The 14,631-nt window shown below is 42.4% G+C and overlaps 1 protein-coding gene across 7 annotated transcripts in view; it reads left to right on the plus strand.

Annotated features, from left to right (window-relative positions):
- The window catches only part of MCPH1 (microcephalin 1), a 273,679-nt gene that overhangs the window by 65,773 nt on the left and 193,275 nt on the right, over positions 1–14,631 (plus strand). For 3 of the 7 annotated variants that reach the window (XM_057537232.1, XM_057537231.1, XM_057537229.1), the window contains exon 10: positions 11,089–11,126. The exons of 3 other annotated variants lie outside the window; for them this stretch is intronic. In XM_057537232.1, coding sequence (XP_057393215.1) covers positions 11,089–11,126 — 38 coding nt within the window. Of the gene's footprint in view, positions 1–11,088; positions 11,127–13,667; positions 13,846–14,631 lie in introns of all 7 variants that reach the window. One more of the 7 variants, XM_057537235.1, reaches the window with a different exon arrangement.

Genomic DNA, 14,631 nt, shown 5'->3' on the forward strand with positions numbered 1-14,631 from the left:
TATAAAAATTTTGAATCACTATTTTGTAACCTGAAACTAATATAATATTGTAGATCAACTATACCCCAATTTAAAAAAAAAAAGAAAAAAAGGAAATCAAAAAAATTTTTTTGAAAGAATACTTTTTTTAGCTCTGTTTAAAATACTGAGAGTTCAACTTCCTTAACATTTGAGAATTTTAGGAATATTCAGTTTATAGGCAACTTATTTCTAAGTCAAGAGCTTCTTTAAGAGATTTCATAATCTCAATTGGTAACAACATCTCAGGATGCTTTTCTCAGGATGAGGGAGACTGGCCTTTCTGAATTACAGGCACGTGCATGCACACACACACACACACCCAGAGCCTGTAATTTCAATTTTAAAATTTCACTCATAGCTCAAAATTTCTCTCATGGCATAAACACAGAAATACAAAATTCAGTCCAGATATCTACTACCTCGTGGCATGAAATTCTTAATAGTTTTGAGCTGAAAGTAGAAAAATAAACAGAAAAAACTAAGAAGGCAGATTCTCTGTCATCTATCAGGCAACAAAGACAAGATCTCTGTGAACCATCAGCCAGTTTATGGTGATCAAACCATGAAACCAAAAGAAGCTGGCACCAGAGTGAACACTCAGAAAGAATAAAAATCAAATTCTTACCATGGTATCAATGGACAAGAATCTGGACTTCAGGACAGGATCTGGACTTAACACTGGGACCCTGGGTCACCACTCAGGAAAGGTGCACAAGGACACCTTCAGCCCTGGTTACCTGGGTGGGGAGACGGGGCCAGTCCCTTCCAAGTCACAGCACCAGAGCCATGAAAATGGGAATGCACAAGACAATGAAGATCATTCTATTCAGACTGATGTAATAGGGAGCATGTTCAGTAATGAAGAACATTGCAAAGGAAAGGCGGGGAGCCTGGGGCTCTACAGAGACAAGTAAACCAGGGGGTCATCAGCAAGTCTCGTGGGAATCATGGCGAGGATGGAGGAGGGCTTTTCTGAGTCACTGAGGAAGAGTGCTGGTGGGTCCTGTCTCGGAGTAAGGAGAGAGCAGTGTGGTCCTTTCAATTATGCTTTTCTAAGAACATAACAGGGTGGGAAGAGCTCTTTACCAGTGTTCTAGGTTCTGGGGCACAGGGATCAGATAAAGTTCAAGTTTGTTATGGAGAATCAACTTTGAATAGACTGGGAATACATCTTATAGGACAGGTAGATCCAGGTCTCAGTCTTAAAGGACTATTTAATTTTTCAACACTGAATATGGTTGGTTCTAATAAATGTTAGCTGGTCTTTCTTGGTCTTTTCCAATAATTTTAAATAAGATATACTGTTATTAGATTTGTATGCTATGAATATCACCTTACATGCGGATTTCATGGCCGGGGTGGAGGAGGGTCAGGTTGTCATCATTAACAGAGAATTAAGTGGCCGAACTTTCTCTCCATTTTTATTACCTTCGTTGAAATGTGACATGTAGCAAAGGTTACATAGATAAAGGACTAACTTAAGAGGTGGCTTGGGACTTCCCTGGTGGCACAGTGGTGAAGAATCCGCCTGCCAGTGCAGGGGACATGGGTCCGGGAAGATACCACATGCCGTGGAGCAACTAAGCCCGTGCACCACAACTACTGAGCCTGCGCTCTAGAGCCCACCAGCCACAACTACTGAAGCCCACGTGCCACAACTACTCAAGCCCGCGTGCCTAGAGCCCATGCTCCGCAAGAAGAGAAGCCACCTCAGTGAGAAGCCCACGCACCGCAACGAAGACCCAACGCAGCCAAAAATAAATAAATAAAATAAATAAATTTATTTTTTAAAAAAGAAATGGCTTGTATTCTCATGAAATTACATACTGTGAAGGTTATAATTTGCAAAACTGCTAGGATTAATATCTGCTCTCAACAGAATTATTAATCACGTAGCACCCTAGGAGTAATTCATTGTCTCGTTTCTTAGATGAGACATGTGAGGTAAGGAAAGGCCAAGTGGCCCGTCAAATACGAAATCGCTAACAAGTGAGCTGCAAAAAGTTGTCCTGAATTACAGTCTTATTCTGGGTCTACTAGCATCTGATTGTATTTCTCATGCTTCATATATTCTTTTTGTATAATTGACTGTTATAAGGTATTTTCCAGTAGGGATAGCATTCTAAGAGGAGGAAAAATACCTTGACTTTTGTGTATAGAAATATTATTCCACTCAACAGAGCATGCTGAATGCTTGCTACACTTCAAGTACTATAAGGGATAATGTGATACTTGACCCTTTGAGTTGTTTTTGCAACAGTTGTCATATGCCTTGCCAGTTAAGAAAATATTCACCTGAATAATAGTTTAAACTTTTTTCTTATAAAAATTTTCAAACAGAAAAAAAGTGAAAGATTGTACACTTGTTATCGAACCAAACTTGGGTCCACTCACCCACCGCGTAGCAAAGCCAGTTTACTGACACTAGGCTGTGGTGAGGGCAAGTCCAGCATCTGTTGCAGGGCCCAGCAAAGAGGACATGCTCGGAAGACCCGAGCTCCCCGATGGCTTTCAGAGAAGGGCTTTTAAAGGCAGCATTTGGGAGGAGGGCTGCAGGATGCATGACTTTCTTTTGATTGGTTGGCGGTGAGGTAACAGGGCGGTAGTTTAGGAGTCTTAATCACCAGCCTCCTGGTTCCAGCCAGTCTGGGGTCTAAGTGCTTGTGGTCACCATCCTCCACCTGGGTGGGGGTGGGAGGGGACTTAGTTCTTGCAGAACAGCTCAAAGATAGGTGTCGGATTATTGTGTGTGTCCCTCGAGGAGGAACTAGGACCCAGTTTTATTGTTTCTTGACTGATTTTCCTTTGTTTCTGCATTCCCTCACTTCTGTAATTAATAACTGCCGGAGTCTGCTCTTTGGAGCTCAGGGAAGGCCTAGGAGACTAAAGCCTTTTTCTACAAACAGGAAACAGGGGACACACAGGGGATTTTGTACGCAGGAGGGTCCTGCAGGGTCCTGCTCAGTTTCCATTGTTCCCACTGATAGAGAATAATTTAGCTATTAATGAAACGAAACAGACAAAAAACCAGTGGAGAGGACAATTAAAATAGAAAAACGGAGAGTCAGCAATGTTCTGTTGCCACTGAATTCACCTCTGGAGCCAGTGAAGGGTGTGCCTGGAGGTAAGCTGCCCACGGAGTGTCCTTCACTGGTGATGACGGTTACCGGCCTCTTCAGATAAACCTGCTGGGCGTCTCAGCGGGAGGCCTTCAAGACCGTTGAAAGGTGACTTTTTCTAAAGGCACATCATAACTCTCTTACTAACAGAAAACGAATGCATTACTTAACTCATTAATTAGTGATGGAACCAGAAAGCTGTTTTGTCCTGTTCAGAGGAGAATCCACAGAGCAGACACATGGATGGACCACAGGAGTTCTGAGATGGCCTTGTTAACACATCCAGAGCTGGCTTTTTTCCCCAAAAGTCAGTTAAACCTCCTTGGGACAGACTTTGCATTTCTTTTTTTTTTTTTTTTTAAACAATTTTTGTTTTATTTTTTATTTTTTATTTTTTTATTTTTTTATTTTTTCTCAAACATCTTTATTGAAGTATAATTGCCTTACAATAGTGTGTTAGCATCTGCTTTATAACAAAGTGAATCAGTTATACATATACAATATGTTCCCATTTCTCTTCCCTCTTGCATCTCCCTCCCTCCCACCCTCCCCATCCCACCCCTCTAGGTGGTCACAAAGCACCGAGCTGATCTCCCTGTGCTATGCGGCTGCTTCCCACTAGCTATCTATTTTACATTTGGTAGTGTATATATGTCCATGCCACTCTCTCACTTTGTCACATCTCACCCCACCCCCTCCCCATATCCTCAAGTCCATTCTCTAGTAGGTCTGTGTCTTTATTCCTGTCTTGCCACTAGGTTCTTCGTGGCCTTTTTTTTTTTCTTTTTTCTTTTTCTTCCTTAGATTCCATATATATGTGTTAGCATACTGTATTTGTTTTTCTCTTTCTGACTTACTTCACTCTGTATGACAGACTCTAACTCCATCCACCTCATTACAAATACCTCCATTTCATTTCTTTTTATGGCTGAGTAATATTCCATTGTGTATATGTGCCACATCTTCTTTATCCATTCATCTGTCGATGGGCATTTAGGTTGCTTCCATGTCCTGGCTATTGTAAATAGAGCTGCAATGAACATTTTGGTACATGACTCTTTTTGACCTATGGTTTTCTCAGGGTATATGCCCAGTAGTGGGATTGCTGGGTCGTATGGTAGTTCTATTTGTAGTTTTTTAAGGAACCTCCATACTGTTCTCCATAGTGGCTGTATCAATTTACATTCCCACCAACAGTGCAAGAGTGTTCCCTTTCCTCCACACCCTCTCCAGCATTTATTGTTTCTAGATTTTTTGATGATGGCCATTCTGACCGGTGTGAGATGATATCTCATTGTAGTTTTGATTTGCATTTCTCTAATGATTAATGATGTTGAGCATTCGTTCATGTGTCTGTAGGCCATCTGTATATCTTCTTTGGAGAAATGTCTATTTAGGTCTTCTGCCCATTTTTGGATTGGGTTGTTCGTTTTTTTGTTATTGAGCTGCATGAGCTGCTTGTAAATCTTGGAGATTAATCCTTTGTCAGTTGCTTCATTTGCAAATATTTTCTCCCATTCTGAGGGTTGTCTTTTGGTCTTGTTTATGGTTTCTGCATTTCTATAGATAAGAATTATTTGCATTACTTTCAGTTTTCTACACTAAACAGAGTTGTAAAGTAGCTCAAAAACAACGAAAGGCATAAACCCCATAGAATCAGGCAACGCTGAAGGGTAAGTGTGACAAACAGTGCACAGTTTTCCACTGAAGACACCCAACAGTCTTTTGTTCCATTTAAAAGTATTTCTCGGGGCTTCCCTGGTGGCGCAGTGGTTGAGAATCTGCCTGCCAATGCAGGGGACACGGGTTCGAGCCCTGGTCTGGGAAGATCCCACATGCCGCGGAGCAACTGGGCCCGTGAGCCACAACGACTGAGCCTGCGCGTCTGGAGCCTGTGCTCTGCAACAAGAGAAGCCACCATGATGAGAAGCCGACGGACCGCAACGAAGAGTAGCCCCCGCTTGTCACAACTAGAGAAAGTCCGCGTGCTGTGCAGCACCGAAGACCCAACACAGCCAAAAATAAATAAATAAAATAAATAAATTTTTAAAAATAAGATCAGATAAGCAGATACATTTACTCTTGTAAAGGGCCTTGTACTCAGTGAGATGTGACGCCATTGGAGTGAAATGATCTAAGTCTAAATAGTACGACTCTGGCTTCTATGTTGAGTATTGAAATTGGAGGCTCAGGATTTTAGCAAGGAGATGATTTAAGGGGCTTTGACAGTAACACCACTTCATCTGTGTGAGACATGGGATGTTAGGGGTGGAGGTGATGAGAAGGGGTCTGACTTTGGATACATTTGGAAGGTTGAGTTGATAGGATGTGTCAATGGATTGTACACGAAATTAATAAACAGAAACCCCATCACGCCCTGCAGTGATAGCAGAGCCCAACAGGAAGAAGAGGGACTCCTTTTCTTTCCTGGCAGGGACTCAGCCAGGGACAAGCCATGGACTCTGTTGAGATAGCTCTCCCAATTCCGCTTTCGCTCTATAAAAGCCATTCTCCTTTGTTTGCCCCAAGGGGACTTGCACGTGACCCGCCGTGGTTGCCCACGTGGAATTGCAATTTTCTGCGGATCCTGAATAAACCCCTCTTTGCTGGAGAAATATCTGGCAGCCTTCTTGTTTCAGGTCACAGTTGGATATGTGGGGCATGAGAAAAAATTAGAGAGTCAAAAATGATGAAAATGCTTTTGACCTGAGCAAGAACAGAATTGCCATTAACAAATGAAGCTGTGGAAGAAATAGGTTTGGGAGAGAAGATCAGTAGTTTCGTTGTTTTCTTTTATCATGATAAAATATATGTAACAGAAAATTTTGCCATTTTAACCATTTTCAAGTGTTCAGTTTTGTGGCAATGTTCAATGTTGTACAACTATCACCGCTATTTCCAAAACATTTTCCTCAATCCAAACTAAAACTCTGTACTCATTAAGCAATAACTCCCGGTTCCCACCCCACCCCCAGACCCTGGTAGCTTCTGATCTACTTCCTGTCTCCATGAACTTACTTATTCTAGATATTTTATAAGTAGAATTACACAGTATTTGTCCTTTTATGTCTGGCTTTTTTCTCTTAAGCATGATGTTTTCAAGCGTCATCCATGTTGTATACATCAGAACTTCATTCGTTTTTGTGGCTGAATAATATTTCATAGTATGTATCTGCCAAATTTAGTTTATCCATTTACCTGTTGATGGACACTTGGGTTGTTTTCTCCTGTTGGCTCCTGTGAGTAATACTCTTGTGAAAATTCACATACAAGTATATGAGTCCTTGTTTTCAATTCTTTTTGATGTATTCCAGGAGTAAATTTGCTGGTCGTATCGTAATTCTGTGTTTAACTTTTTGAGGAACCACCAAATGTTTTCTACAGTGGCTGCGTCATTTTATATTCCAGCCTGCAGCATATGAGGCTTCCAACTTCACACCATCATCAACACTTGCTGTTTTGGGAGGTTTTTTTTTTTTTTTGGTTGTTGTTTTTGTTGTTGGAACCATCCTGGCAGCTAGAAAGTGGTATCTCATTAGGTTTAGGTTTGAATTTCCCTAATGGCTAGTGGTTTTCATGTGCTATGGGCCATTTGCTTATCTTCTTCGGAGAAATGTCTATTCAGGTTAATTTTTGTATATAGTGTAAGGCAAAGATCCAGTTTTATTCTTTTGTATGTGGATATCCAGTTCTCTCAGCATCATTTGTCAGAGACTATTCTTTACCCATTAATAGTCTTGGCAACCTTGTAAAAAATCAGTTGACCATGGATGTGAGGGTTTATTTCCGGAGTTTCAATTCTCTTTTCATATCTATCCTTATGACAGTACCACACACTTTGAATACTGTATTTTTGTAGTAAGTTTTGTTTTTATAGATTTATTTATTTATTTATTTATTTCTTTTGGCTGCGTTGGGTCTTCGTTGCTGCGTGCAGGCTCTCTATTTGTGGCGAGCGGGGGCTACTCTTCGTTGCGGTATGTGGGCTTCTCATTGCAGTGGCTCCTCTTGTTGCAGAGCACGGGCTGTAGGCGTGTGGGCTCAGTAGTTGTGGCTCGTGGGCTCTAGAGTGCAGTCTCAGTAGTTGTGGCACACAGGCTTAGCTGCTCTGCGGCACGTGGGATCTTTCCCGACCAGGGCTGGAACCCGTGTCCCCTGCTCTGGCAGGAGGATTCTTAAGCACTCTGCCACCAGGGAAGTCCCTGTAAGTAAGTTTTGAAATCAGAAAGTGTGAGACCTCCATCTTTGTGGTTCCCTTTCAAGATTGTTTTGACTACTTGGGTTTCCTTGGAATTCCATGTGAATTTTAGGATGGATTTTTCCATTTCTACAAAAATTGCCATTGGAATTTTTATAGAGATTACATTGAATCTGCTTTGGCAAGCATTGTCATCTAAATAATATTAAGTCTTCCAATTCATGAACACAGGCTGTCTTTCCATTTATTTAGGTTATCTTTAATTTTTTCAGCAATTTAAAAAAAAATTTTCAGTGTACAAGGCTTGCATCTTCTTTATTAAATTATTCCTAAGTATTTTATTCTTTTTGATGCTATACAAATGGAATTGGTTTCTTAGTTTCCTTTTCAGATTTTTCATGACTAATTATAGAAATACAACTAAGTTTTGTGCATTTTTTTTGTTTCCTGCAACTTTGCTAAATTCATTTGTTAGTTCTAACAGTTTTTCTGGATTCTTCAGGGTTTTCTGCATGTAAGATCTTCTCATCTGTGACCAGAGGTAGTTTTATTTCTTCCTTTCCCATTTGGATGTCTTTTCTTTCTTTTTCTTGCTCAATTGCCTGACTAGAGCAGTGGCTTGGGTTTGGGCATGTCACATTTGAGATCCTTATTGGCCCTCCTGACAGAGGAGTCAGATAGACAGTAGGGGCTTTGAGTCAGGGCACCAGGGAGTAGGTCTGATCTAGAGATGTGGAACTGGGACTGCTCGGCCTGTTGCTGCTGTATAAAGCCCAGAGGCTGTGTGAGAGGCCACGTGGGCAGTGAGCGTAGGTAAAGAAGAGAAGCAGCCTGAGGTGCAGTCACGGAGACGAAGCCTAGTGATGCCGAAGTCAGGAGAACTTCCTCTTCCCATTCCCCTTCATCCCTTCGTTCTAGAAATGAGTATTTCCCACCGATGAAACCTTACAGGCGTCCTTTGGATGGTTCCCCAGAAGAAAGTAAGTGCCTTGGAATGGCCTCCTTCTGGGTTTTGCTTGGATGTGCCCGCACCACTGGGCCTGTGTAGTCATCATTCCAGGGTGACACTGAAGCCAGACTCTCACTCAGCGAAGAGAGAAGCCTCCGTGAAGGCTTTGTCTCCAGACTCGACCCAGGGAGCTGTGCTCACGTTCCACGCGTACCCGAAACAGAGGGGAGCTGACACAGGATGATCCGGAGGGTTATCTAAAGGATAGGGCGGCGTCATCCATTGCTGGGTTGCTCATCTGCCACTTGTGAGACGGCTTCCTTTGAGTATCTTTTTCATTCGTCTTATCTCTTCCTCCACGCTCCCTCGATACACCCATGGGGCTCACAGGCCCTTCAGTCCCATCATGTGTCCCCAGGTCCTCTGGGTGTCTTTGGTGCCTCCTCATTCATGCACAGGACCATTCAGGGCACCGACGCGTGTGCCATGGTGGGTTCGTGGTTATACCAAGCAGCTGGATGCATTTGAAGTACATCGTATGAGCTGAGAGAGTGTATGAATAACGTGTGTTCACATTTGTTTTTTAAATAAACAGAACATTTGGCTTAATATATACAAAATTATTGATATTAAATGATTGTCATTTCTGACTGGTGGAACTATGGGGGAGTTTATATATCTAATTACATATTTTTAAAGCATTTAATTCTTTGCCATCAGCATGCATTTCTTTTTTTTTTTTTTGCAGATTGACATAGTGCTTTATTTAAGCTGTCTGTACGAAGGAAAATAATGTGCATCCCTATCATATACGTGTAAAAATACTAAGGATGTACAGTGTACAAAAACAGTTTCTTGTAGTTATTTCACATCCTTGTGGGTCATATACTTAAGGAAATAAACAGTTTTAGTATGACCAACAGTAATAGTAATACAGTTTCTTGGGTTCATAGTTGCGTCTGCTTAAAATCCTTAACCAGATGACTAGATCTTGCGCGGATCTAATGAAAGAACTAGCAAGGTCAAGAAATGTCACAAACTATAAAGCTACAGGGAGGTAATTCAATTACCAATTTAGAGGTTTTCTTTTTATTTAAATAAATACTTTACATTTCATGCTTGCCTGTAATGCACTACCAGGAGCAAGATAAGGAAATTCTACTGTAGACAGTACGAACAGTAGCAGCAAAGTGTGTACACTGAGGTGTAGTAGAAAGACCCTGCAGTTAGTAAGGAAGGCCCTTACTTTGTACTCTAAGAGAAGCAAGTGGCCCCTGCAAGAACAGTCAGCTTTAAGAAGCTGGAAATCAGGTATGGGAAATGGAAAACACTGGAATAATGCTATGTAGTTAGTGTGGAAAGCAAAGCTGTGAGCAGCCCTGCCAAAAATCCAAGCAGAGACGGCCAATTTCCTCCAAGATGGCTGCATCATGGCAAGAGGCAGACTTCAAGGAAGTTGGTACAGGAAGGAGTCTGCAAAGCCTGAACTTCTGCTATTCTGACAGAGTGACTCCAGGGCCAGGCCTTTCCGTCCACCAGAATCCGAAACTTCAGCTATGGGCAGACATGAGGGAAGTTTTAGAATCTCCTTCTACACACATTTCTGTTTTTCTATTGTTTTTCCATGCCAGCTGACTGAGATCAGGGAGTGAAAGTAAGGGATTCTTAAAATCAAAGCCAACAACACACCCCGTGTGACGCTAACAGAATCTCGGAGGGGATACGGGACTAAGCCCCGGGCACCAGCTGGGGACGGAGAGCCAGCTGTGCAGAGTGGCCAGCCTGAGGCACAGTCAACGCTGTCATTAATCCTTAGGAAGTGTCCTTGGCCAAGGTCATGGAAATCACCTTAAGATTTGGGGTGGGGGGGGGGGGAAACAACCCAAAACTATCCGTGTGCTTAGTGTATGGTGTACTTTCCCTCTGAAGAAATGAATGCTCTGAACACCAGCCGGTCTCAGCTTTCCTCTCTTCCTCTCACCTGTTTCTTTTTTATATAATGGATGCAAGACAACTTACAGGACATACCTTCTAGTCTACTTTCTTGTCAAAGTGAAACATTCAACATAATTCCAAGTGAAAAAAAAAAAAAGTTGAGCTATATGTGTAAGTAAGAATGAACTACCATTTTACTGTAACTTCCTACTCAGTACTAAGGATGAACTTCACTCAGGTAGAAATATGAAAAATTAGGATAAAATCTATGTCTGAATATGTCAGCGTGCATTTCTTATACAAGTAAAAAGTATTTTTAAACTTTTATTTTTAAAAATTTACATTTCCAGTTAATAGGAGATGCCAACACATAAATAAGCAGTACCATTATCTGTGCTTTTGTGTGGAAGGAGTTAAAGAATTTGCTTGACTGAGGTACACACATTACTGTGTACCTGTGTCCAAGACAAGAAAATGGTTGCCTAGAAGCCTTAGGAAAAATGGTTTCTAAGCCTGCAAGAAAAACGCCTTTCTTACCCTCTCCTTCCTTGGAAGTGTATTCACAGTTTGGCACTTTGGGAGGTCTGCTAGCCAACTGGTAGGACGAACTTCAGGAGGGAAACTTTTTTTCTCTTCCACCTCATGTCCTGGATTATTTTGGGTTGGTTTGGGGATAGTATCTGAGTTTCTATCTCTTGGGCTGTTTTTTTTCCAGGAATATAAAGTTTTTTTCCTTTGATATATGCTTAAATGTTTACTTTTAAGTGATGTAACTTTTCAGAAAACATATTAAAGTTTATTTCTGTGGGAAAAATATTTTTTATATTTTTGACTGTTTTTTGTTCCTTCTCTTTTGACATCTCTAGCCAACAAGAACATTAGTCATGACAAGCATGCCATCTGAGTAAGTACTCATTGTTTTGATAACTTTCTCCTCAATATAAAATTTTAGAGTTTTCGTTCATATACTGTGCTGCTGTGCTCTTGGGCGGCTCATATCTCTGTGCTGTATTGCTGTGACTCTAGATACTTAGTATCGGAGTTAGAAGATCACTGGAAATAAAAGAGGTGGTTAAAAGACTGTGAACAGTTTAGCACTGAAGACCTCTTGAGTGGTTTGGACAGCATTTGGAGGTGTTATAGTATTTACTGTTCTCTTGCTTGTCTCGTACCTATTGGCTCTGCATGTCCGCCATCCCCACCCCATGAAGGCCCCGTAAGCGGAGCCTCACTGGTGGAAGCATTTCCCTTAAAGGTCTTAAAGAAACGCTCTGGTGGTAAGCTCTCTACCGCTGCGTTAAAGCAGCTGTGTGCACATCTTGTGGGAGAGTTCACAGCTTGCTGGCGTGCTCTTATCACCATCCTTAAACTTTTAGCACGATATAGAACATCCAACAAAAATACAGTGCCATATTCTTTGCAACAGATTTTTGAATTCTCGTTCAAAGGGGAAAATTGTGGTTTTTATATCTATCCGAGGTTTTAGGGCTTTAAGACATTGATCAAAACATTGGGGCATCTCAGTGAAAAACAGGCTGCAAAAAGAGTGCATGCTTCCAACACTTTCTGTAGTGGGATCCCTTTCCACCGGTGGCATGAAGTTAAAAGGACTGGTTGTTCAAACCACATTATCTAGTGAAAAAGGAGCACACTCATAATTTCTGTTAATGTCTTGTGAAATATATTGGTCATCCTAAATAGTCTAATACAGAAATGAATATTGAATACAGGTCTAGCATTTTTAAAAGTCTATATTTTTGCCCCAAATTAAAAAAAAAAACACACTGATAACTAGTTATTTTCCCAGTTGAAGGTTTGAAAATCAAACTCTTCATTTAGGCCATATTCTCTTTTTTTATTCTTTCTTGCGCCACATATACTTCTTGTCTGAAGGTAAGAACAAGACCTAGACGTTCTGAGGCCATATTGATTAGCCCTGTCTTGAAAAGATCCTTGTTGTTTTTTTTTTAAATTAATTAATTAATTAATTTATTTATTTATGGCTGTGTTTGGTCTTCGTTTCTGTGCGAGGGCTTTTCTCTAGTTGCGGCAAGTGGGGGCCACTCTTCATCGCGGTGCGCGGGCCTCTCATTATCGCGGCCTCTCTTGTTGCAGAGCACAAGCTCCAGACGCGTAGGCTCAGTAATTGTGGCTCACGGGCCTAGTTGCTCCGCGGCATGTGGGATCTTCCCAGACCAGGGCTCGAACCCGTGTCCCCTGCCTTGGCAGGCAGATTCTCAACCACTGCGCTACCAGGGAAGCCCAAGATCTACAAATAGCCAGCAGCTCCCAGACTTGGAATGAGAAAATCATAGATATGCAGGAACGAACGAGGTTTCTGAAGAGCCTCTGGGTTAGAGGTTTTCACTTCTTTTTGTTTTTGTTTTTGTTTTTGTTTTCTTTGCCTTTTGTCCCCCCAATTTAATATTTTCCACAACCCCAATAAGCACAGATCCTCTGGTTGAAGGGGTGATGGGACCCGACCTTGACCCATCCATCTTCTGTACCCTGGGGATCCCTGAGAACTTCTCACCAGGGTAGAGGTCAAGCCTTTCATTTCACAAGTGGAGAAACGGGTCCTTGTGATTGGCAAACCCAAGTTCATTGGTGATAAAAATAAGAAATGCTGTAAAGTGGATGGGGGATTGTCAGAGACGGTCTGCACAAGCATGGACAAAACTGCCTCCTTCCCTTTGGAGTATAATTTTTGGAGAAGAGAGAAGTTTATTTCTTAACTCACTGTTCACGTCATACTGTGGCTCAGAAAGCCTACATATTGTTTGTGTTTCATCGGGGATTTCCAAAACTTGCCTGGAGACCGAGGGAGAGGAAAAGTGGAGAGTTGTTTGGGAAGGAAGTTAGAGAGAAAGACTATTTAAAGAGAAAAAAAGGGTTCTTAAAGCATTAGTGGAATGACAGACCAGAAGATAAACACTGATGAGCTTTGTGAAATTTGCCCTGAGATTTGATCCGATGACTTAATAAAAAGGACCCCTTTTTCCCCCTCTTAGTAGAAAAGCGATGTGTTTGACTCTCAGCAAATGTTATATTTTCCAAATAAAATGAGTGAGAAGCTTGGTCCTGACCATGCACAAATTGGTTCAAACGGGACACAGAAGTAAATAACTGCCGTGGTGTCTGGGCAGGTTTCAGGAGGTCTGGTGTGGGATGCTGGCCTGCCCCACCCCGGGCACATGGGGAAACCCCTGGTAGCATTGGGGCCACCGTTTTCTCAGCCATTAGAATAGGTGGTTGGAGTTGAGATCTGAAATTTTTTATTTCCCCACATTTCAAGTCATCGACGGCAAAGAAATTGACATGAGCGCCATAGCCGACATCAATGTAGAATTCTTCCGGTTTTTTACGTTTTAATTCATTGCCATCGCCTCGATGTTTCTGCTCGGGAAGCACATCCATCGCGTTGGTTTTTCTTCCTATCTGGCAGAAAGCAGAGCATGGTCATCCAGGTTGTGGATAAACGGAAGGGCTTCTGCTTGGCCGGGGAGGTGTGTGGCCGCCCCACGCACGTGCTCGCCGCGAAGCCCCGCCGCACCCAGAACGCGCTGCCGCCGGGCATCGCACGTGGCGGCTGGATTCTCTCCTTCCAGTGGGAAAGCCGCTGCGTCCGCGAAGCACGCGTCTGGGTTAGTGTCCTGAAACAGGGCGTCCGATGGCTTTGGTCAGGCCGAGTGGTGGCCCTGCATCCGTGTTATCATGCTTTCTCTCCTTCTGCTCTGGTCCCTCTGGCTCCTCACCGCCAGCCACTGCTGGTCCCCAGGAGGACGGGCAGGTAGCCTTCCAGACACAGACCTCGCAGCTGTGGGCAGACACAAGATCAGGGCAGACTTGGACGGAAAACGTCCAGTGCATGTTCTCACAGTCAAATGCACTTTCTTCCGTTTTTGACCAAGAAATAATGTGACCTATGTTAACGATGGTTTAAAAAGCCAAAGGAATTCAGTGATTGTTTTCACAGATGGATTTACTTAGGATGAAACATGTTCATTTAATCCTGTTTGGATATGTTTTATCTTATGCGTATCTATCTTTAACATTACTTGCCCTTATTTCTCTGCATTAAATGTAGGGTTTGGGTTTTTTTTTTTTAATTATTATTTTTTAATTTTTTTAAAGAATTCTTTTAATTAATTAATTTATTTTTATTATTTTTTTTTAGCTGTGTTGGATCTTCGTTTCTGTGCGAGGGCTTTCTCTAGTTGCGGCAAGCGGGGGCCACTCTTCATCGTGGTGCGTGGGCCTCTCAGTGTCGCGGCCTCTCTTGCTGCGGAGCACAAGCTACAGACGCGCAGGCTCAGTAGTTGTGGCTCACGGGCCCAGCCGCTCCGCGGCATGTGGGATCTTCCCAGACCAGGGCTCGAACCCGTGTCCCCTGCATTGGCAGGCAGATT

Source organism: Balaenoptera acutorostrata, chromosome 21, assembly GCF_949987535.1.
Source record: "Balaenoptera acutorostrata chromosome 21, mBalAcu1.1, whole genome shotgun sequence".
NCBI classification, from domain to species: domain Eukaryota; kingdom Metazoa; phylum Chordata; class Mammalia; order Artiodactyla; family Balaenopteridae; genus Balaenoptera; species Balaenoptera acutorostrata.